The sequence below is a fragment of the Camelus dromedarius genome, chromosome 29 (genome assembly GCF_036321535.1).
Source record: "Camelus dromedarius isolate mCamDro1 chromosome 29, mCamDro1.pat, whole genome shotgun sequence".
NCBI classification, from domain to species: Eukaryota; Metazoa; Chordata; class Mammalia; order Artiodactyla; family Camelidae; genus Camelus; species Camelus dromedarius.
Genome location: NC_087464.1, coordinates 2,219,469 through 2,243,604, shown reverse-complemented (window position 1 = coordinate 2,243,604; position 24,136 = coordinate 2,219,469). Strand labels below are relative to the sequence as shown.

General features: G+C 48.6%; 1 protein-coding gene across 3 annotated transcripts in view; it reads right to left on the bottom strand.

Annotated features, from left to right (window-relative positions):
- The window catches only part of ATP10A (ATPase phospholipid transporting 10A (putative)), a 158,484-nt gene that overhangs the window by 12,418 nt on the left and 121,930 nt on the right, over window positions 1–24,136 (bottom strand). For 2 of the 3 annotated variants that reach the window (XM_031440440.2, XM_031440438.2), the window contains exons 9-15: window positions 22,662–22,856; window positions 20,829–21,453; window positions 15,275–15,378; window positions 15,070–15,196; window positions 8,878–9,062; window positions 2,712–3,039; window positions 143–219 (exon numbers count right to left, since the gene is read on the bottom strand). In XM_031440440.2, coding sequence (XP_031296300.2) covers window positions 143–219; window positions 2,712–3,039; window positions 8,878–9,062; window positions 15,070–15,196; window positions 15,275–15,378; window positions 20,829–21,453; window positions 22,662–22,856 — 1,641 coding nt within the window. The remainder of the gene's footprint in view (window positions 1–142; window positions 220–2,711; window positions 3,040–8,877; window positions 9,063–15,069; window positions 15,197–15,274; window positions 15,379–20,828; window positions 21,454–22,661; window positions 22,857–24,136) is intronic. The other variant, XM_031440439.2, reaches the window with a different exon arrangement.

The window sequence follows — 24,136 nt, the reverse complement described above, 5'->3', positions numbered from 1 at the left end:
TCCCCGGCCACCTGGCCTCCTGCCGCTGGCTTAGCAGAAGGCGAGCGACAGTTGGACTGAAGCCCAGCCCTTTCGCTCCGTGGGACAGAGCCCAGGGGAAGGCCAGCACAGCTCACACGGGACAGCCCCGCTCGGTCGTTACCTGCATGCCCTCCTGGCCCGAGATTCCCACACCCACGTCCGCCACCTGGATCATGCTGACGTCATTGGCTCCGTCTCCTAGAAATAGCACAGGCAGGAAGAATCGTTTGAATGGAGGTTCGCAGAATCAAATCGGCTTAACGCATCCTCCCAGGGTCCCCATGAGCAGAGTCCTGGGCAGGGTCTGGGGGCAGGGAGCAGAGGCGGTGCAGAGTCTTCCCCAAGGGAGCCGAGTGACGCAGTCAGAACAAGCATGGTGGGGGGCTCAGAGCCACCAGCCCCACCAGGATGCATCTCAGAAGGCAGTTAGCAGGTACCTTTCCAGCTAGCACACGCCCTACGCTGCCCTTCGCGTGGTGTCCAGCACCGCGAGAGACGTGACCTCCACCTTGATCGTCGTTTCCTGAACTGCTCCGGTGTTTTGTCACGTCAAGGCTACTCCCACTCATACTCACGTGAGTGGTTTTCTAAACTGAATGAGGGAGGTTAACCTCTGCCCAGCAGACTGGAGAGCCCGTTCCACACATGCATGTCCAGCCAGCTTGTTGGCCCCTGGGCTCACCGCTGGGCTCTCTGAGGGTGTCATAAAGGAGGCTGCCTATTTATTCAGTCAAACTGCTACAGAAAACGCTTAGGAACGCAGGGTATAGGCCAGAGCTTTCGCCACCTTCGGGGAAAGGCAAGCAGAAACGTAGTCATTGTCGCTCAGTGATTGTGGCCATTCTTGGAACAGGGTCACAGAAGGTCCCAAATCACGGAGTCCCTCCCACGTTTCACATATGCCAAAGGTGCGGATATAAAGAGTTGGAGTGACCCACGCCGTGGCCACAGGATGTGTCCCCTGCGGTATCTCTGTCCTTTATTGCACTGGACCCAACACGGGTGATTAGTCAGTATTTGTCCAATTGAAATTCTGCAAAGCAATAACCTCTGCAGCTCTTCCCAGAACGTCCCATTCAAAATGAGATACAGAGGCAACGATGTTCTCTGTATCATTAACCACTGGACGCCCAGGACCCGGTCACATCAGTGCTTTAACTCATGGTCAAAGAAATGAGCTCATGTTCTTGTAAGTCATTACTTTTCCTCTTTCCCTTCTGAGAGTCTATTTTGTTTTTTAATTTTCTTTTTAACCAGCCAAGGCTTTACCTCCATTTTCCTAAAGGAATGCCACACACTCATGATTCAGTGGCCGACCAGGCAGTGAAAATGTGGCTTGTCACTCCCGTCTGACACCAGCCCTGTCAGGGGGCACTGTCCGCATGTTCTCACTGAGGGCAGGAGCAGGGAGGAGCAGCTAGCAGTAAAGCTGCAGACCCCCTGGCTTCGGCCTTGAACACCTGCTCAGGGAGACCTGAGGCCACTCCAGGCACACGAGGGCAAAAGTGGTCCTGAGACAGTGTCCCCGAGGAGGGGCCACCCCAGAAGAGCTGCCTGTCTCCCCTTATCCTGAGCTGAGCTGAGCACACGCTCACTCTCCTGAGCGGTTGCCACGGCCCTCAGGATAGGCAGGGCCATCTCCATGACGACCACACTAGGGCCATCCCAGTGCAGACCCAGCCAATATGCTGGGCTCAACTGTCCTGCCGCGGCATCCTGTGTGACGGGGTGGCAATCCCCACGCCAGCAAGGAGGGCTGTCACAGATTGACCGTATTTTGTAGAAAATACAGTAATAATTGTTACTGATTGGCGAGGATGCTTTAGCTCAGAGCCAGCCCTCACTCAGGTGTGCATTCTATATGCAGGGAGAGCAAACTGTTTGCTATCCAGGGATCATGGGAGTCACCCCTTTTCCTAGGCTATCTGCACCTCACCAGCAGGTGATGCTACCAAGCCCCTCAACCTCACTGGACAGTGGACGTGAACGGAGGTGGGTAGGGGTGCTGCCTTGAGGGGAGACAGGTGAGACTGGAGAGATGCCTGGAAGGCTCTCCGGGCCAACAGTCTGCAAGGAAAAACCATCATTAGATGCATAGTCCTTAAAGAAATGATGCAAAATTTAGCAACTATTCATACCTTAGGATGGATTTTTTTAAAATTAGATGCTTGTTTCAAAAGAATCAAAGTTCAGCAGACAGGAAGCAACAGGAGCTCAAGTCTCTGGGCCCCGGGGCATCAGCAGCCTCGGACTCCAGGTGGCTCAGGGCGGTCAGAAGCACCTGCAGCGGGCCTCCGTTCTAAGCTGGCCTGGGAGAGTGCTTAGCGTGCAGGGCTCTGCTGTGGCCGTGCCTGCCTGGGACCGGCTGCTCTCTAGTCTCCCGTCTCCCGTCTCTCGGGAAACAGTAAACCGCCATTGCACTACTGACTTCCCAATACGTAGCTATCTCTGTTGCTAGTATCTTTTGTGGCTTTCACATCGAAGCTTTACATTTGGAACAGACTGCCTGTTTCACTGCACTGGCTGTGATTTTTATAAATAGAAAATAGAGCAAAAGAGCGTTCGTTTTCCCATCCTGTGGCACAGCACAGAAGGGGCAGGAAATTCAGGATGCTCCGAGAGGAAGCAGCTGCACGAGGTGGGGGCTGCTCATTCACACAGGGCCCCGCCCAGACGGCCTAGATACTTGCCTATGGCCAGAGTCATGGCCTTGAGCTTGCTTCTGACCAGCTTGACCACCATGCTCTTCTGCAGGGGGGTCGAGCGGCAGCAGAGGACAGACCGGCACTGCTTAGCGAGGAAGAGGAATTTGTCCTCCAGGTTTTTCTCCAAGGCGTAGGCCAGACTTCTGCCGTCGATCACGAGGCTCAGGCTGGGGCCGGCGGTGGTGACCGTGGAGGGCGGGTAGACAGGGGAGAAGCCCACACTCAGGCTGCCAGCAGTCTTCTCAGGGGCACTGTGGGGGCTCCTGGACTGCACGTAGTGGAGGCACTGGTCCAGCAGGGCCGCGCACACCTCCTGAAATGGACAGGAGAGGACGATGCGGTTCACTCGGCTGCGTCCCTGACCAGGTCACCCGCCTATGACACGTCTGAGAATCTCCAGGGACCCAGGCTGCAGGCTCTGCCCAGGAGGCCTCCCTCCTGAAACTGGGAAGTGCGTGAAAGAGATGACTTCCAACACAAAAGAGTTTGAGCTGGTTTAGGGTTACTGTAAGGTTCCGCTATATTCCATTATACTGTGTAGAGGGTAGGCAAGATCACCTTCTGGCTGGTTCGACGGCAGGAGCTTCCCGGGCCATGCCCCATGGGCTTCTGAGACCCTTACTCAGCCCTTCCTATTTGCTGGTGAGGTACCAACAAAAGCCTCAATTAGTCCCTGAGGAAGTGTCATCAAAGAGGGAGGAAATAGCTCAAGTGGCAGAGCACATGCTTAGCACGCACAGGGTCCTGGGTTCAGTCCCCAGTCCCTCCTCTAAAAATAAATAAATAAACCTAATTAACCCCCCCAAAATAAATTAAATTAAATCAATTATAAGGATTTGAGGATCCTTAATGACGGGGATAATTAAAAAAAAAAAAAGAAGTGTCATCAGTGTCTACCTACATTCTCCAGGTGACCAGGAAAATGGAGTTTAAAAAAAAAAGCATAATGACTGAGGCTTTTAATTGGCAGTGCCCGTCCAAAACTGTATCTGGTTCTAGAAAGAAAAAGGAAACAAACTTACTGGGGACCCTGCAGGGTCTGGGACAGAGGCACAGGAGGGACATATATTTCCAGGAACAAACACACTCCAGGGAACACAAGTGGTTCCTGGTCTTCCACAGACGGACAGCGAGTGACCAGCTTCCTGTGATGCACCATGGAAATCCAGTCGTGCCCAACAAGCACTTACTTTGTTTCTTCTTTCTTTTTTTTAATGGAGGTACTGGGGATTGAACCTAGGACCTCACGCATGCTAAGCATGCACCCTACCACTGAGCTCTACCACCCACCCACCAACGAGTGTTTACTGAAGACCTTTCATGTTTAGAAAAGTGAGTGAGATTACAGCAAAGAAGATGAAAAGATGCAGTTATTGGCCTTGGGCGACAGGCAGGCAGCTGGACACACACGCACGCTCACTCGTGACCGCAGCAAGTCATGGACCAGGATGTGCAAAGTGTCGCTGGGCAGAGAGGGAGCGATTTGCTTCCGGGGGGGCTGGGAGTGGCAGTGACAGGGAAGGCCTTGAAGAGAACATGGGGCCTCATCACAGGAAGACCTTGAATCTCCGGGTCATTGCAAGGGGTCTTGGAGCAAGCACACCCTGCCGCCCCCTGGGGAATGCAGCTGCGGCACCTGGACAGGGTCACACAGCAGCTCTTTGAGGACTCAGAGTAAGCAGCAGCTGTCACCCTAGGGAGGAAGACCAGCACTGAAAGCACCCTAAATGGTGAGCTTTCCACCTTCACCTCGTCTGGACCCACGCATCACGGGAGCTGGGAGTGGGTGCCGAGGTGGGACAGAGAGAGGTCCAGCTTCAGGAGAAGCCCTCTGCTTCTGTCTCGAGGAGAAGAGACGAGAACTTCCAACGCTCGGAGAAGATGGAGGAAACCCCGTTTGTATTTATTTGCCTCTCTCGTCTCTCGAACCCAGTCTCAGGCAATTTGCTCTGGAGGCGGGCAGCAGAATCAGTGGTAGGAGGGCCATCTGCCGCCCAGGACACTGAGGGAGGTGGTCCTTCCCTCCTGTCCTACCAGTACTTGGCCCTGGATGTCGGTGTTGGTGCAGAATACAAAGCAGATCAAACCCCAGCTTTCTGGCCAGAGGGAGCTCCAGAGAATCAGAAAGTACTGGAAAAACTGTGAGGAGAGAGAGCTTGGCAAAAATGTAAGACAGATTCTAACAGTTTGGCAAAGGCTAAACCAAACTGATGTTGAAACCAACCCCCCGAGGCTGCTCAGAGCACACAGCCCAAACCCAGGAGGACTACCTTAAACAAAGTCCATATTCTTCACAGAATTTAAACTGACCAGAGTGCCATTCAAAAGGCCCATAACACAGCAGCAAACTTAGCAGCGTGTAAAAAGGAAAGGCTCAGTGCACGTGGAAACGACACGAACAGAAGCCAGTGCCAAGACGACACACATCCTGGGATTGCCTGACAAGAACTCTGACGCAGCCATTATAACAGTGTCCCAAGAAGGAAGAGAACATTCTAGAAATGAATAGAAAAGAAGTCGCGGCAAAAACTAGAAGATCTAATAAAGAAGAATCAAATAAAAATTCTAGAACCCCCCAAAACACATTAACCAAAACAAAAAGATCACAGAATTCCATGTATGTGTCCATCATTGGATCACATAAATAATTTATGTGACTTCTCTGTGCTCAAGGAGCAGGAAATGTAACTCCACACTCTGTGTAAGTGTGAGCTGTGCTTCCAAAGAGGACCGCGTGAGAGGGGTGGAGAGAGTTAGTTTACGGCAGAAGGACCTGACAAAGTATCTACAGAGACAAGTCGTGCTGACAGCATGTGCCCTTGACATGAGGTGATGAAATGATGAAAATGGAACTTTATGTCCATGGTCTTCCTCCCCAAACTCATAACTTTAATCACGAAAAAGACATCAGACAAATCCCCATATGAGGACATTCTACAAAATATCTGACCAGTACTCCTCAAAACCATCAAGATCATCAAAAACAAAGGAAGTATGAGAAACTGTTACAGTCAGTAAGAGCCTAAGGGGACATGATGAATGGAATGCGGTCCTGGATGAGATTCTGGAAAACAAAAAGAACATTAGGTGAAAATTAAGATGGTCTGAATATAGGACGGATTTTAGTTAAGTAATTATATATTAATATCAATTTTTTAATTGTAAATATAATAATTAGCAAAGTTAGGTGTAATGAAACACTGAGTGCTATCTTCACAATTTTTCTGTAAATCTAAAACCACTCTATATTAAAAAGTTTATTTTTGAAAAACTACTAAATGGGTTCAGTAGGAAAATGGTGGTAACAGAAGAAAAAGTCAGTGACATCAAAGACAGATCAATAGAAATTATCCAGCTTGAACAAGAGAGAAAAAAAAAAAGAGAGATAAAGAACAGCCCAGGGGCTCTTGAGAAAACACCAAAAGACCCAGCATTCACGCCATCACATTCTGGAAGCGGAGGAGAAAGTGCAGTGCAGAAAAAGGGTTTTAATGGAATAAAGGCTACAAACTTACCAAATCTGGTGAAAGACACAACCCCACAGACTCAAGAAGCTTAGCAAATCCCAGAGTATAAATCAAAAGAAATCTGTGCCCAAACACGTCACAATCAAACTGTTTAAAACTAAAGACAAAGAAAAACACTGGAAAGCAGGCAGATAAAGACGATTCATTAGTTATAGGCTAATAATGATTGTTGATTTTTCACCGGGTACCATGATGAAATAAAGACATTATCTGAACTTACTCTAAAAAAAAATTGATAAAGGAAGTTCTTCCTACAAAAGGGAAATTGTACCTCAAGGAAACTGGAAGCAACAACAGTGTAAGAAGAACAGCAGAAATTGTAAGTATTTATGTAAATAGAATGGACTATTCTTTTCCTCTTGAGTTCTTAAATATATGCTTTTTGAGTGAAAGTAAAAAAAATATAACATGATCTGATGAGGGTTTCAGTGTACGTAGCTGTACTATATACACCTACAGCATTAGGGGTAAGAGTACGGGGCACATGGACTGATAAGATCTCTTCACTCCACTTGAAGGGGAAAAATACTGATTCTAAGTAAACTGTGACAACTTAAGTATGCATACTGTAATCCTAGAATACACACTAAAAAAGCCAAGCAAGGTGATGCTGTCAAAACACAACAGACCAATTAAAATGGAATACAAAAAATGTTCAAATAACCCAAAAGAAGAGAGGAAAGGGAATGTAGGAACCAAAACCAGAGAACAGTAAGAAAACAAAAAGTAAAATGGGAGAGTTAAGCCCAAAGATACTGACAATCACAATAAATGTAAAGGATCTAAGCGTATCAATTAAAAGGGACTGTCTGAATGTATGAAACATGACATAGGTACCAAAAACCAAACAAACAAACCAACCCATTTCAAATGTAATGCTACAGGTAGATTAAAAACAAAGGATAAAACAAGATGTGCCACGCAAACAGAAATCAACATAGCTGGCATGGCTATTTTGGCCCAGAATAAATACTTCAGACTTTTCAGGTCATTCAGCCTCTTGTGGCAACTACTCAACACTGCCATCATAGCATGAAAACAGCCACAGATTGTATATAAAAACATGGTGAGGACTGTGTTCAGGTAAAACTCTGTCTATAGAAATAGGTGGTAGGTTGGAATTGACCCACAGGTGACAGTTTGCTGACCCTATTACAGAAGAATTGAACCATACCATCTCTCAGCTGGATCTAATTGATCCACATGGCAGGATACACACTTTTTTCAGATTCATGTGAACATTCACCAAGAGAGACCACACTCTGGGTCATTTAAAAAAATGAACAAATGTGAAAGAATTAAAATCATAAAAAGCATATTCAAGGGGTGGGAAGGGACAAGTGAGGAGTTCAAGAATTACAAATACTGACTATGGTATATATAAAATAGATAAAAAAAAACATATATTTTGTACAGCACAGGGAACTATATTCAATATCTTGTAGTAACCTACAATGAAAAAAGAATATAAAAACGAATATTTTATATGCATATGTATGACTGAAACATGCTGTACACCAGAAACTGACACAATGTAAGTGACTATACTTCAATTAAAAAAATAATAAAATGATTTAAACTAGTGGAAAAAAAGCATATTCTATGACAATAATGGATAGATATCAACTGAAGAGGTTAAAATAGAAGTCAGTAACAGAAAGACAATGTGGAAACTCCACAAACACTTGGAAATTAAAGAAAACACTACCAATTTTAAGACTTATTTTTAAAAAACACAGGAAAACATAGTACTGATAAAGGTATAGATACATAGATCAATGGAATAGAATAGAAAGTCTAGAAATAGACCCACACAAATAGAACCAACTGGTTTTCAACAAAGGTGTAAAGACAATTTAATGGAAAAAAGACAGGCTGTCCACAGACGGTGTCTGATTAATTAGCTCTATGCAGAAGAAAGAAGTTTGACACAAACCTCACACCTTACACAAAATTCTACACGAAATGGATTGTGTCTACTGCTGACACACTAAACTACCTTTTAAAAGAAAATGTAGGAGAAACCCTCGTGGGAAGACACATCTTAAGCGTGACCACTAAAGCATGATTCACGAGAGAGACAGTCGGATTTCATTACTCGCTGGAGATGCTCCAAATGCGAGTCACTGGAGGAATCAGAGCCCAGGCCAGAGCCCATGGGAAGCAGATCTTCCCTCCGCACTTGGGGATTTCAGTTGACAGATGGGAGGCATGAAAACCCCAGTGCCTCTGGGCACCCCCGGGGACACCCAAGCCGTCCTGAGAATGCCAAAGCCTAATGGACTGCTGCCCTGGCTCCACATGACCTCAGGAAAAACACTCTCTGATACTGTTGGCTGGGGAGCGGGGTCAGGAGAAAGCAGGTTGAACTTTGCATTATAAAGCCCAGATGCACGTTCCTTTGAAATTAGGAAATCCCAGCACATGCCACATCTTCCAAGACAATGACAAGCACGTTCTAAGCACCAGAAACACAATCCGGGTCCAAACCGAGAGGCAGAGGGCAAAGGCCCGTCTCACAGCAGCTGCCAGAAGTGCAAGGCATTCCTTCCTGCTCTGCCCGGGGGATGCTGGTCAGGTGTGAGGCTGCCCAGGCAGAGCCGGGCTCCCTGACATCCGCCCACCTGGGATTCCGCGTTCAGGGTGATGACTTCCTCGTTGTGGTCCAGCAGCTTGCAGGCATACGCGATGTTGATGGCTGTTTCCTGTTTGTCACCGGTGAGAACCCAAATCTGCAGACCCGCCTGACGCAACTTAGCAATGGTTTCCGGGACTCCGTCCTGCAGGCGGTCTTCAATCCCAGTGGCACCTGGTCAAAGGTACGACAGTGTGGGTGAGCCCCCTGCTCCTGGGCTCCAGCCCTGACACAGCAAAGGTGCTGACCCCTCCTGCAGACGGGGCCCTGCTTGTGGTCCGTATCACCTGGAAGCACTCAGGTGATTCCACACTCAGGACAGGGCTCTCCCAACTCCACATGGCAGTGTAACTGGGAGGGGAGATGCTGAATGCAATTCTCCAGCCTTACAGCAGAGCATCTCCAATGCTTCCTACACACAGCTGACTTCCCACTTCACAGACAGCCTGGAAACCAGGCGTGTGCAGAGACGGGGGCAATGACCATGTTCCCAGGGATGAAAAAGTTTAAAAAAATCACCCATCCCATAGAAAGCTTCTGGTGAATGACATCCACAGTGTGTGTTCTCAACAGTCCTTACAGGGAGCTAACGAAACAGACCACAGAGGCCCATTCTTTCTCTTTTTTTTAAGTTAAAAAATTTTTTTAAATGGAGGTACTGGGGATTGAACCCAGGACCTCGTGCAAGCTAAGCACACGCTCTCCCGCTGAGCTATACCCTCCCTCCCATCATTTCTTGAAAACAACACTGTCTGGAATATGCTTTTTCCACAAACATAGTGATTAAGAGGCAGATTTCCCCCATGCAGGAATCAGGAAAAATATACCACTTGGTGCAGAAAAGCGTTCTCTAAAGCCAGCCTCCATTTCTCCTCTGCTTCCAACTTGGGGAGATGGCCTCTGCCTTCCTTCTAGAAGTGCAGCATTGCCTACAGGCCCCCCTTGCCCCAGCCCTGCCTTTCTTTTATGCCATGCTGTTCCCTGTGCGGGGATGTCGCTGTGGACTGAACGTCTGTGTTCCCTCCCTCCTCCAACAAAAACCCATAGGTTGACGCCCTAATCCCTAAGGTGACGGCATTGGGGGGTGGCCTCTGGGAGGTGATTAGGTCATGAGGGTGGAGCCCTCATGAGTGAGATTAGTGCCCTTGTAATAATAAAAGACACAAGAGAGACAGTGTCTCTCTCTCCGTGGTGCGAGGATACAGAAGGAAGGCAGCCGTTTGCAGAACAGGAAGGGAGTCCTTATCAAGAATCAAACTGGCCAGCACCCTGACCTGAGACTTCCAGCCTCCAGGACTACGAGAAATAAAGGCCTGGCATTTAAGCTACCCAGCCTGTGCTGTTTTGTTAGAGAGGCCCGAAATGACTAAGACAGACACCATTTTCCCTTTCTCTGCCTTGAACAGAAGAGATGGCAGGTGCAGGGAGGGTGAAGTCAAGGTGTAACACACACACACAAAGTGCACATTTCTTAGATTCACCCTCTAATGCACTTTCACACATCACACACCTGTGTAACCAGCCCTCAGCTCAGGAAACAGGATCACCAACTCCCCAGGAGCCCCCCTCTGGGGTCAGTGGCTGATTTTTCTCTTCCAGCTCATGCAGCCTGTGCAGCGTGTTGGACCTGGACCTCCCACTTGGTAAGTGCACCAGAAGGCTAAGTGGGAACTTGGGAGGAGTCCAGAAAGGAGGAGGGGATACTGCACCCAAGCTGCCCTCTGCTCTAAACCACGGAGGCCCCGGTGGGAGGACCAGGCAGGGTGTGGGGCTCAAGGTCTGCTGAGGAATGAAGCACGTTATGTTCCATGCTCACGGTGGGCGTGTCCCTCGGGTCCTGGTCCCCCTCCCCACCCCTAGCTCTGTGGCTCTAGCATTGGAAGAGAGCATGTATCTCTGACCCCTCATCTTTACCGCCCAACAGTGCCAACATCTTTCTGCACATCCTGAGTGTCACATCTGCTGAAGTGTGTTCCCTGATGTGGCGGGGAGAGCAGAGGGAGGGAGGGTCTTGCCCACCTCTGTGTGTTCACAGTGTCTTGTTCACACTTAATAATAATGACTATGGAATAATCATAATGGTGGCTAATCCTGGTGGATTACCATCTACCAGGAAAAGTTTGCACAGCATCCCCAAGACGTGAGAACTACAATTTCCTCACCACTCAGGGGTGGAAAGCAAGGTGAGGGAGGTGAGTTTAGCAAAGGACGGGCCCATGTGTGGAGGGTGAGAAGGCTAGCTGACCCACAGCCTGGCCACTTCTCTCCCCCCTCCATTGTCCAAGGCTGCCACCATCCTGCCTGGAACACAGACTAGTCTCCTAGCCAGTGACCCTGCCTCTGTCCTTGCCTGCCCCAGAGCCGATCCTCAGAGAAGCCAGAGCACTCCTCTAAACCACCAGGTGAGTTGGAAATCTGGGGACAAATCTAAGCTCTACTGAATTCTCCTATCGTTGTAAACTCTGCTGTTAGATTTTGGTCAATAGGAAAGCAGTCTGGGAGGCATTGTCTTGAGATCCACCCTGCTTTTAACTGCAAACACTGGTCTCAGCTGTCCCACAGTGCCCTGCAGGTGAAGATGCTCAATAAATATCTGAATTGATGGGGAAAAAAATGCATTCCCCACGAAGTATGCCTCTGCTCCAAACCTCTGAGCGGCATTACCTGCACTAGGACAACGCTCCCACTATGAGACAGTGCTTTGTGTACAAATCAACCAATTACCCACTCTTCACTAGATAGTGATCTCCTGCAAAAAGGTCTTCTTTCCCCCCATCTTTGTACCCTGGCTGTTTAGCCAGGACCCTCGGTAAATGTCCCCAAGGAAAGAAAGCAGGGATGGTCGCGCAGGTAAATTATGGTCCAGAGGGAGTCTGCCTCTGCTTAGGGAAAATTGAGTACCTTAAAAATACAGCTTCTTACTAACTACTATATATAAAATAGATAAACAATGAGTTTCTTTTGTATAGCACAGGGAACTATATTCAATATCTTGTAGTAACCCTATAATGAAAAAGAAAATACAAACTAATATATGTAGGTATATGTACGACTGGAACATGATGTTGTACACCAGAAACCGACACAACATTGCAAACTGACTATATTACATCATAGACTGACTATGTTACTATATATATATATATTTATATATAGCTTCTTTATTTTAGGAGCTAATTGGCCAAAGTAATGGCCTCCCCACTGGGACACTTGACAGACCTTCATCTATACAATGTACAGGTTTGAATCAAACACAGAACACGACCAAAGTCAGAAACAGAGTTATGAAATACGGCATGAACTATGGCTGCGAAAGAAGAGGTAATCTGAAGAACAGTCCTTTTAAGATGACCTGTGTCTTTCTGAGCTCTCCAAAGTAGCTTGTTTGTAATATAATTTATGTGGCTTTGAGTAAATGCCATCTTCTTTACAACCTGATCCCTGGGAGAACCTGGCATTTCGAGATTTATAACCAGGGTAGTGAGTAGGGTTCAAGTTGGTGCCACCAAGCCCCACTGGGCTCAGATGTCAGGCAGCTTTTAATGAGGTGGGAATCCCACCAACTGAGGAGCTGCAGATGACATTTGTAGAAAAGAGCAAGATAGCCTGGAGAAAGTGAGCAGAATGTAGGTTCTTGGCCAGAACACGGTGGAAAAGAAAATTTCAAGAGCACAGTGTGAATGATGATCATTCCCCTCACGGTTCTCTGATGTTCTTTAATGTAAGAACCTAAGTAAAAAGATTCCAGTGGGGCTTTGGGATATTAAATTTGGCTTGGGGACATTAAATATCTAAAAGCTCACTCCACATTTCTCAAATGTGACTCTGAGGAGTTGGAGCACTGTGCCCGTGGAAGACTCAGTGGTGAGCAGTGAGGCGGTGGCTCTCCCATTCTCCAGCTTGGCCTCCTCATCTCCAAGCCATAAACATTCCAAACTGTAGGGGATGGTTAAGTGTCTCCCAACCGGCTTGCAGGAGGAAGGCTGACTTGCTGCTTTTGCCATTTCTGTGGTGCAAGCACACACACCTTGGGTGATTTCAAGCCACCAAAACAGCACTGGAGCAGGTGAGGGTAGAGCTCAGTGGTAGAGTGTGTGCTTAGCATGCCTGAGGTCCTGGGTTCAATCCCCAGTACTGCCATTAAAAATAGTAAACAAATAAATGAATAAATAAACCTAATTACCTCTCCCCCTAATAAAAAAAAAAAAAGCATCAGAAGGCTATGCAAAATTCCTGAGAATGCATGCAAAACAGCAAACAGTGACCGCAAAATTCCTGAAAACTTAGCAGCAGGCTCCGGCCAAAGGGCATGAGCAGACTCCAGCGTGCTGCCCATGTCCTGGTGGGCAGTCCTGGGGCTCCTTCCCCGACCCAGCTCAGAGCCACCCTAATACACCTCTGGAGAGAAGCATCTGCCTGGGGATGACAAACATGCTTGAATCAGAATTCTGAACCATTTTACTGCCAGGACACTGACCTGACCCCAACAGAAAGGGCTGGAGGAGGGAAAAGTAGAAAACCCTATTTTTAAAGGTTTGCACAATTGTCCAAGTAAAAATGCCAGAACCTGAGCCAGGAAGCAATTCCTGGGGAAAAGATCTAGGAAGATGAGTTGATTTCAAGTTCAGGATGATCCTAGGGTGAACTAGGGCTGTTTAAAATTCAGGATATGTTAACAGACATACAGCATGTGAGCCAAGGGAGGTGACAGGTGCCCAACCACCAGAGAGTTGTACAGGAGAGGCCAGCCAGGCCATTCAGGTGTGGAGCCTTCATCACTGCGCAGCTGCTAGGTGTGGACCTGGAGTCTGCACCTTGCTCAGCCCTTCGCTGCATCCCCTCTGCTCACCCTCACAGGACTATTACTTCCCCTTAGCGGATAAGGAAACTGGTATGCACGTGCCCAGGCTCACATGACCAGTAAGCGGCAGAGCCAGGACTGGACCACTGAGCCAGGGCAGGGAGGCAGATTTCACTCTACTCAGTAAGTTAGAGCTGTGGCGGGGGTGAGGGGAGAGGAGCTGCTCCTAGGGGAGGGCACCTGCAGTGGAGGTCAGAGAGGCCGGGCAGGTGCATCCTGCCCTCCAGACAGGACAACCAGCAGGACCTCCTCCCATTCCACAGGCCTATCAACTATCTTTTGGAGAAGCTCCTTCCAGATGTGAACAGCATTCAGTAAATCAAAACCTGGCAGCCTCGACGAGGCACAGCCCGTTTCCAAGTGTTTCATTTAATTCACCCCCAGGGATACCACTCAGGATGCCTCTGGGGCTCTGGGTCCTCGGACTGTTTTGAATTGTACATGGCCTCCTATAGGACAACATGGACAAAAGAGAATATCATACAAAGTGTGTATATGTGATGCTTTTAAGTATATGAGTACTCTACTCTATTGCAGACGCATATGTAGATATATCGATATCCCAACTCGTTTGCCCAGGGAGGAGGCCAAACGAATTACAGCCTTTCTTGTTGAAAGGTGAACCCCCATTTATCTGTGCCCCGGGAAGATCATCTGACCACCAGCACCATGGGATGGCGAGGGTGTACACACACACAGCACTGTCCCAACGAGCTCCTGTTGAGCGTACAGACAGCGCGAATACAAAGACTCCTCTAATTTAATACATACATCAATAAATATTACGTACTTTAAATACTTAATCAAATGAATACTGAAGTAATAAAATACTTTTATAGACACTAATATGAATTCAGTAGCAAATATGAGCACATTGTAGTAAAAATTAGCCTTCTTTTTTGGGGGGGGTGTTAATTCAAATTGAATTTTTGAAACATTCACAAGATGTGAGTGGAGTCCAATGGTTTCTGTGTTTCCTGGATGGGGGAGATCTTGTCAAGCATCCATTGTTGAGAAGCCTTACTCCTCATCACTATTTTTGGTGGGAAAGTAGAGTTTCAGGGGAGGCAAGTCGGGTGTGGTTGCAGTGTCTGGCCGGAGTGGCATATGAAATGTCACAGAGGGACACAGTGAGAATATTCAATCAAGGCCAGCAGCCCCCACACCGGGGTGGGTCCCCGCTGCGTCAGGCCAGAGGGGTCTTAAACAGGCCCGCGTGCGCGCAGAGCTGCCACTGGCTAAAGGCACCGGCACCTCCCGGTCCAGGATGCTGCCAACTCCGCGCGGCTCCACATGACATCCTCTCGAGAGCGTAATTACCCAACAGATGCAGATTCGTCTCCAGGCGCAGGGCAGACTGAAAGAGGAGCTCCTCGCGGTTGTCCAGGGCAGATTCCGCTTCCAAGTGGCTTTGCAGCCAACAGGCATACTCCTCTTTGCTCAGAACCTGGGAGAGACCCGTTGATGAGCGCCCGCAGGCCGAGCCCCGCCGGCCCTGCCCTCCCGCGGAGCCACGCCCACTCACCCTCTTGGCGATGCACAAGGTGCGCAGGCCCTCCACCGCGTACAGGTTGAGGTAATTCTGAGTCTTGCTTCGGATTTTCTTTTGATGCCTTCCCCTGGCGTCATCTAAGTTGGAGGAGAAGCAGAAACGACAGAGTAGTGAGGACAGCAGAGCCCGGTGGAGGACCCTGGGTGGACCTCCCCGGCCACTTTGCCCATCGACATCACGCTGCGTCCGCGGATCATGCAGAGGGAGAGCTCGGCACCAGCAGAGGTTCTAGCTGGGAACCCTTCCCACCCGTGGAAAGAAAACAGCCACGTGTTAAGGCCTCTAATGGAATCATGCTCACAGAGACGGAACATAGCATGGTGGCTGCCAGGGGCTGGAGGGAGGGGAGAAAGTCATACAGAGCTTCAGTTTTACAAGATTAAAAAGTTCTGGAGTTCTGCTGCACAGCAATGCAAATAAACTCGCCACTACTGAGCTGTACACCTAAAAATGGTTAAGATAGTACATGTATGTTGTTTTCTTAAAAGTCACAATTAAAAAAAAAAAAAAAAGCTAAGAAATCAGCTGTCAGCTAGTAAGAGTTTCCCAAACATCCACCCTTTTCTGTTTTCTGCAGACCCAGATGTGGAGCAGGCTGGCGTGTTTCCAGTCTGCAGAAGTGCTGACTCTGAGCCTCACCCAACTGCGGAATCCACGGCAAAATGACACACACCTTCTTAACTCCACCATGTTCTGGGGGCAATAATTATGAGCGAGAAGGCAGAAGGCAATTCAGTTTCCGCATGCTAACAGTGTGAGTGAGTGCATGAGTGTGTTTTGGGGCCAGTGAGGAGGACGTGGCCATCCCCGTTCTGCCTCCTGCTAGCTGGCCGCATTTGGAATGCTGGCCAGAATTTGGCTACAATTCATCAAGCAGCAATGCCACAAGAGTATCCTTTCGCGATGACTGATTCCAACCACCTGCAGTGAGGGGCACCCTGAGCACATCTGCTCCACTCGGTTTATCCTACGTCTGTTTCATTCCCTGTCAATAGTACACACGTTCAATAAAAACTTAAAAGTCAGATGTTACTTTAAAAAGAACCTTGTTGTCTTTTTGACTGCTTCTAATATCCCTTGTTGAAATGAGAATGTCATATAAACAAAAGCTCACTAAGAGTGATCTGCCGTCCCTTTGTCCAGGAGGTGGACATATAAACTGAGGCACATAAACTTCCTGTTTATAAAAAATCATATTTAATAATAACAATAAGGGCACAAATGAACTACTTACTATTTATAACTAAGATGACTGATTTCTTGAATATGTGTAAGCACATCTGACTGTCCTTTATGACTGGATTGCCGCATTCTATTGATTTTTATTTTGTGGTTGGCTTTATTCCTTTGATAATTATGTAAGTTTAAAAAGCTAAAGCTCTAATCTGCTCTCAGAAACAATGATCAGTACACATATGTAAATTTAAAAAAAACTGCAGTATATTGTATATATGTATTTACATGCAATATAATGTGTCTGTGCAGTCAAACTGTAATAATTCTACCTAATAAAACTGAAAAAGGAAAAAAAAAAAGAAAAATCATATTTAATAGAAAGTCCAATTTCTATCCCCCGTACACCAGTAATGTTGCCAGACAGAAGATGCCTAAATGGCACACTGGACATACCTTTCACTAAAAATACTATTTCTCGTTTACCTGAAATTAAATTTTAACTAGATATTCAATATATTTAATTTGCTAATTCTAGCCATCCTACCTTCCAGTGATGAGGCCCCTGGTCTGGGGAAGGCAATCTATGATCCAAGTCAGCTCCTTGACAAACAGGACCTGGGAGAGGCTCTCTTAACCTCGGAGGGGAGTGCTCTCTCCATGGAGACGACAGCGCCCCCTAAAGACCAAAGATTGGTCCCCTGGGGGCAAAAAAGTCTTTCTATGCATAAAGCACAGATCTACATAAAGTCCATAAACAGACATACAGCACATCTGTGGCATTAAAATGTCATGGGTGGACAATTAGGAAAAAAATCCAAGATGACTCCCTAAGGGGGCAGTGAAAATAGAGGGTTGGGCACCCCCGCCCGAGACTTCAAGGGATTTAAGTTTCCTGAAAAGATGACACTGAAAGTCATCTTAATTTTGACTACCGTTTATTCCTGGTGTTGTGATAACATTATTCCAGATTCTGACTGTTCTTTGAGCAAAGACATCTGAGGGACCTGGATGTGATATTAATAAAGTGCTTCAGGTGTCTGGGGGGTGGGGGGGAGGGTAAGGCTGCACTCCAGGGAGGGAGCAGGGTGCATGGCCTTTAACCACCTTGGTCAAAACAAAACTAATGAATGAAAAAGAATATGAAATGTACATATGTGTATGATTGAAACATGACGCTGTACACCAGAAATCGACACATTATAACTGGCTATGCTTCAATTAAAACAAACAAACAAAAAACTAATGAGTGAGAGAAGGCAGGCCAGGCCACTCAGGACCTAGGGGGCCCTGGATGAAGGTTTGGTCACACACCGTGGTGTTTCTGTTTGGGACGGAGTCTACCCAGCCCTGCAGGGAGAGAAACCGTGACCACCACCTGGTGGCCCTCCCTCCTCCTCTATTCTTTGCCCTTGGAGGAGGGTGGAGCCGTCTGCAGCTCTGTGCCTTAAAAACCACACAAAGTGGCAACTGGACTGAACCTCTGGTGAGTGAATCTTAAGGAAAAGAAACCACAGAGAGGGGAAAGGGACCACACTTAAGCTTTATGCCTGTAACACACCAGGCACAATGCTAGGAGTTTGGACAGGGGTTTGCTGTCAGGTCAGCATCCTGACTTCCTCTGTACAGATGGGAGACTGAGGCACGGGGAGAGTGAGTGACTTGCCCAGGGTCACTCCAGCCCATAAGACTTGGAATTTGAATAGAGGTCTGTAGGTCCTGGATGGGGTAGAGTCCCTGCTTTCTACCCGATCCCACCTAACTTATTGCCAGGCCATGTCCTTCGAACACGACGCATTCCCCATCCACCTCCCCGTGTCTTTTTTGATCAAAGTGTTGCAAGCTCTTTGAAGAAAGATGCAGGACACTCCGATGCTCTCCTCCCTGTATCCCCTGCACACAGGCAGAGCAACCTGGCCACAGTGCTGCACGTCACAGGCAGCCATCTGCAAATCTGCTCTGCTCCATACCCCACCCACTCCCTCACTCCCAATATGAAAACTGAATGAGTTATGCACAATGCCAGGGTGTCACTGGTGGATAACTTCAAGATGACCCCAGAGCCATCCCTTCCCTTGGGAAACCGCTGGGGGCTCTGAATGCCCTGAATCTTAAACTGCCTGACGTCTACGTGTAGATCTTCCCTCTCCAAGCCTCCCTGAAGCGCACATTGCTTGGAAATTCCCAGAGGAAGGTGGAGACTTACACAAACTTCTTGTTTTTGATTTGTACCCTCCAACATCATGGTTTGAGCAATGTGAGAGTTAAGATGACGTCGTGCTTTTACTTTTTCCATGGTGCAACAGATGGAAGGCTTTGCTCTTTCTTACCTGCAGTTAATTCCTCCCGGGGACCCATAAGGAGGAGGTGGGCAGCAGCAGGTGAGGTGGGTGCCAGAGCAAAGTTACACTGGGGCTGCAGGACAGAAGGGTGGGGGTCTAGAAGGCCCGCCAGCTTGCACTTGGGCTCCCTTCACCCCCTGACCTTGAAGCTGACTCTGAGAGATAGAAGTTTTGTTTGTGCTTTGTCTAGACATTTGAAGCTTTTTATTCATTTTTCAAAAAGTGCACTGCCAGCCAAGTATGAGCGTGGCCACTGCTGCAGGCTTCTCGGCGGCTCTGATGCCCCTCACACAGGTCAGCAGGCTCCCTGCTCTCTCTCTCGGCTGGGGGTCAGCCTCTCTGGCCATCCCACCCTACCCTTGCTGGTTAGTGCTGGTTTGGCTATTCACCCTATCCATAACCCACTGCAGGTGTTAAAGTCCAAAACACAGAGGTCTGTTAAACTGTCTTTACAAGAAGGCTGTAGAATTCTTTTAAAAAAATAATCAAAAGGCTCCTTTATTGTAAATGTAGATAATACCATAATTCATCAAAATAATTTATAATAGTTAACTGCTTCTTAAATATAATCTTATAAATGATGCCTTTTGAAGTTAAAAGTAATGTGGATTCAGTTCATTTAAAATTATTTAGAACAGGGTAATAGAAATTAAAAAAAAATTAACTGCCACCTATAAAGTCTTCTAAGAAAGGAAATCATGACAAGTTCTTGATGAGATAAACACCACTCCATTATTAAAGGGGATCAAGAAGAAGCATAAAGTTAAAAAGCACAAAGATAATGTTTTTGCAGTAGAAGGAAATCTACTCAGGAAGGACCATATCTACAGTTTTTCTTTCATGTGGATACAAAAGCTAATTTCAGAATGAAGGTGGCTCTCTGAACAAAATCAGCCTGAAACTTGGACTCCATGTCTTCCCTGGGGCAGAATCACCACCTGATGGGAAGGCAAAACCCGTCCCCCCCCCCTCCCCCAGTAGGTCATCCCCAAGAAAGGCCCTCCATTGAAACCAGACGCATTTGCAATTCACTCAGATGCCTTTAGGAGGGAATAGCTCTGTGCCAGGAAAAAGGATTTCCTGTCTGCAGAGTTCCTGCGGTAGTCAGGAGTCCTGCTCTGAGGCACTGTGATTATGGGGAGAGGACGAGAGGACCGTGGGAAGTTAAGCAGTATTCCCTAGCTCCACTCCTGAGCTCCAGAGGGGCATATCCAGTGTACAGGGCTTCACACAGGTGGTACCCAAAGCTGTTTCCAGGATACAGCAAGGAGGGAGGCAGCGGAATTATGTGATCCCTCTCCATCTGCCAGCAGCATCCTCACCTCCACCCTGCTTCTTTCCCCTAGAGGTCAGACGTCCCCTCCTTTGTCCTTTGGGTACAGAGGGAGGTGTAACCAGCTTTCCTAGTGGGCACCCAGGTTCTCCCCCTCCCAAGTCCAGTAGCATTTGTTCCTGGAAAAGAGGGGCAAGTCCTCCTGCTAAACAAAGTTCCACCCTCTATACCAGTGGTTTCTGAACTCCACTTTTCAACCCCAAAGTTGCATGGAACTCTAGCACAAAAGAGACCAAGATGGAGCTTCTCGGCCCCACAGCGGCCAGAGGCCTGCAGTCCCCACTACCCTGGCCCCCACTGAGGCCTGAGGCAGCTCCACAAATGGGCTAAAAACCATGGCCTGGGTGTCACAGGTGCTCCAGGTCCAGACAGTCACAGGGCAGAAGGGAACCTCCTGGGACTTCTGGCCCGAAGTTCTTAACCTTCACTGTCCAGATTTAAAACCTGATGCTGGGCCTCACCCCCAGGAATGCCCAACCCCATTCTCTGGAGGCGGGTTCAGACACTGAAGCCCTCCATCCCCCACCCGCACCGCGCATTCCAATCCAAACCCTTCAAGGGAGAATTTCTGGCCACCCAGAGAGGCAAAGCTCCGATGGGGGGAGGGGGTGATTTCTGGGGACGCCCCCAGCCCCTGCGCTGAGTGGGTGGGGAGCTGTGAGCAGAGGGAGCAGGATACCTGCGGAGCAGGGCAGCAGGAGGTCCATGACCACCGAGTCGGCCCCCTTGGTATAGACGTTAATCTCATCGGTGAGCGGGTGCCTGATCACCACCGACATCCTCTTGCGGATGGAGTCGAAGCCCAGCGTGTGCAGGAGCTCGAAGGTGAGGCGGCCCAGGTGGGGCAGCTCCACTGACACCTGGTCGTGCAGCCGGTCCACGAGCTTGCAGTTGTAGGCGCGGGCGGCGTAGACAAGCGCCGCCTCGTCGGGGCTCTCAGCCTCGTAGCGCAGCTCGCCCTCGGGCCCGGGCTGGGGCTGGGGCTCGGAATGGGGCTCGGGCTCCGGCTCCGGCTGCGGCTCCCGCGCCGCCGCGCACTGGGCCGCCCAGCCGCGCGCTCCGCTGCTGTAGCCGTTGCTGGCGAGGGCCGGGGCCGGCGGGCCCAGCCGCTCCTCCAGCCCGAGCAGCGCGCTGTCGTTGGGCAGGGTGGACAGGAAGCTGGACCCCGCCTTGTGGGCGGGCTTGGTGGCGGCCACGCTCCCGATGCTGCTGCAGCTCGAGGTCAGGCGGCTGGGCGTGAACCGCCGCAGGAAGTCCTCTATCGTCTTCACCGGGGACTTCAGCTCAAACCGCACCCTCACCTGCTGGAGAGGCGGGCAGAAAGGCAGGTGAGGGGCTCACCCCGACCCCCACAGGGCCCTCCTCCACTTCCCGGGTGGGGCCGGGAACACAGATTTCCCACTCAAAACTGCAACCAGGCCAGGGTCTCGTCCCTCCGCCTCGTCCACTTCCCCTAACCAAAGGCTATACAGTAGTTACTCCTTCTTTCAGGATTTGCTTGTAGGGTAGCCGCAGCCCAGGCCCTGGGACTGACTCCGCAGACCAGTGTGGCAGGAGCACGAGCAGGAGGGGCACACGCTGCTGCCAGATATGCCACTGCGGCGAAGAGGGCAGAGACCCCTTGTTTAGCCTCCATCACCCACCAATGGCTCCACTGGCAGAACCTGCTGGAAGGGCTGGCCCGGGAGGAGGGGAAGGGATCTGGGAGAGTAGGGGGCCCGGGGACATGGCATGCATCCAGCCCTAGAAGACCTTCATTTGTATCCACTTAAAGTTGCCTGGGTGCATGGCGCTCAGCCATGCTGAGGTGCACCCACCACCTGACACCACCTGGCCCACCTGGACGACCTTCTGAGGAGCTCCTGGGTTCACAGAGGCTCCTTTCACACAGAAAACCTTACTCTCTTCGGAGAGAATCTTCATGATAACCCAAACAAAACCCAGCTCGAGGACTGCCATGTTCCCACCACCTTCAGTCACTTCCCACTGATTCTCAACCACTCCTTGAATGACAATGTTATGAACGCCAAATACAGTTACTGTGTGCCCAGCCCTACTTGGAACCCTGGCCCTAAAGCCCCACCACCGCGCCCACGTCCCAGACACAGGAGGGGACTGGCTGGTGTCAAAGTCAGGATTCAGGTCCCAGCAGCTCCTCCAGGAGTCTCAGCCCCAGCCTGTTCTGTCCTCGCTGTACCCTGCAGCACTGGGAGGCAGGTCGGGTGGCCACCCTCCTGGCTGCTCTGTGTCCCTCTCATCCCGGGCTCCACAGCTGTCTCCGGCCATCCATCCTCCTCCCCTGGCCACAATCCTAACACCTGCCCACTAGTCTGGGAACGTCCCTGCAGAACTAGTGAGCTGGTCTGCTCTATCTGAAGTTCCCAGCTGCAACCCCTTAGACCAGAGAGCAGTGCTGAGCGACTCTGGCTCCTGTGGGAAACTGATGATAGGGGGGCCACCCTGAAGGTCAGGGGCTCTGCGGGCTCGCAGGGACGGGGACTCCAGAACTTGCCTTTTGTCGTGGCTGATCGGGGGACGTGACCACCACTGTGTTGCAGATGGTGAGGGCGATGAAGAAGTCGAAGATGTCAGACAGCTCCGGCGAGAGGTGGGCCAGCGGGTGTTCCTGGTGTCTCGCGAAGGCCAGGCACCTGCCGCACTCACTCACCTTCTCCAGCAGCTTTGGGTCGGGCGTGATGTCTTTCTCCTGGGGAGGACACAGAGGCCGAGGGGTCAGTCTGACCCAGTGACCTGCCAAGCATCTTTTTTTTTTAATAGACTTTTTTTTCCCTTCAATTATTATTATTTTTTTTGGGGGGGAGGGAAGGGATTTATTTTATTTATTTATTTTTTAATGGAGGTACTAGGGATGGAACCCAGAACCTTGTGCATGCTCGGCACCCACTCTGCCACTGAGCTATACACCCTCCCCACCCCGCCTGCCAGGTGTCTTGGTGCTTGACTATTTAGTATGCCTTGATTTTACTAGAAGCTGTGAACCTCACCTCACCTCACATATACACATATGTCTTTTTGTAATAATACATCATGTATGATTTTAATTATATAAGAATATACAGTTGACACCTGAAATGAAATGCATATATTATATACAATAAGGTACACACGTCCTTTTTATAAAATAATACTCCTAAGAATATACATTATTATAAAGTAACATACCTTACTCAGATTTGGAAAAATAAGAGAGTAATAGGGAAAAACCTAACAAATTTGTATCACACCACCTCACGGTAATATGCACTTTTTGAAAAGCATGCATCTGCCTTTCCTTCCAGTCTTTTTTCTACATATTTACATTTTATAGAATCAAAATATTTTATACATAAACTGGAAGTTTCTATTTTCCCCAGAAACATTATATTGCCTCAACTTTACCAGGCCTTTAAAAGCTATTTGAAAACACAGTTTTTTTTAACTTAGTTAATTTTTATTGTTGTTGAATTAATAATATTTTTATTGATGTATAGTTGATTTACCATGTTGTGTTGGTTTCAGGTGTACGGCAAAGTGATTCAGTTATACATACACATGTATATTCTTTTTTGGATTCTTTTCCATTAAAGGTCATTCTGAGATTGACTGTAGCTCCCTGTGCTATCCAGTAGGTCCTTGTGGTTTATCTATTTTACATAAATTGTGTATATGTTAGTCCCAAACTCCTAATTTATCCCTACCCTCCACCCTTTTCCCCTTATGATAACCACAGTTTGTTTTCTAAGTCTGTGAGTCTGAAAACACAATTTTTAAGTTTCAAAACAGACATACCATCATTTACTTGACCATTTTCTTTATCACTGGATGCACGTTTGCACTGCTTACTGACATAACTAACACACTGATAAGCTTCTGTATAGAGAAATCCTTGATTGAATCACTGACTTTCTAGGTCAGAGAGTTGGAACACTTCGAATACTCTTGACCCATACTGACTGCTAAATCACGTCAGGAAAACTTGTTCCAACA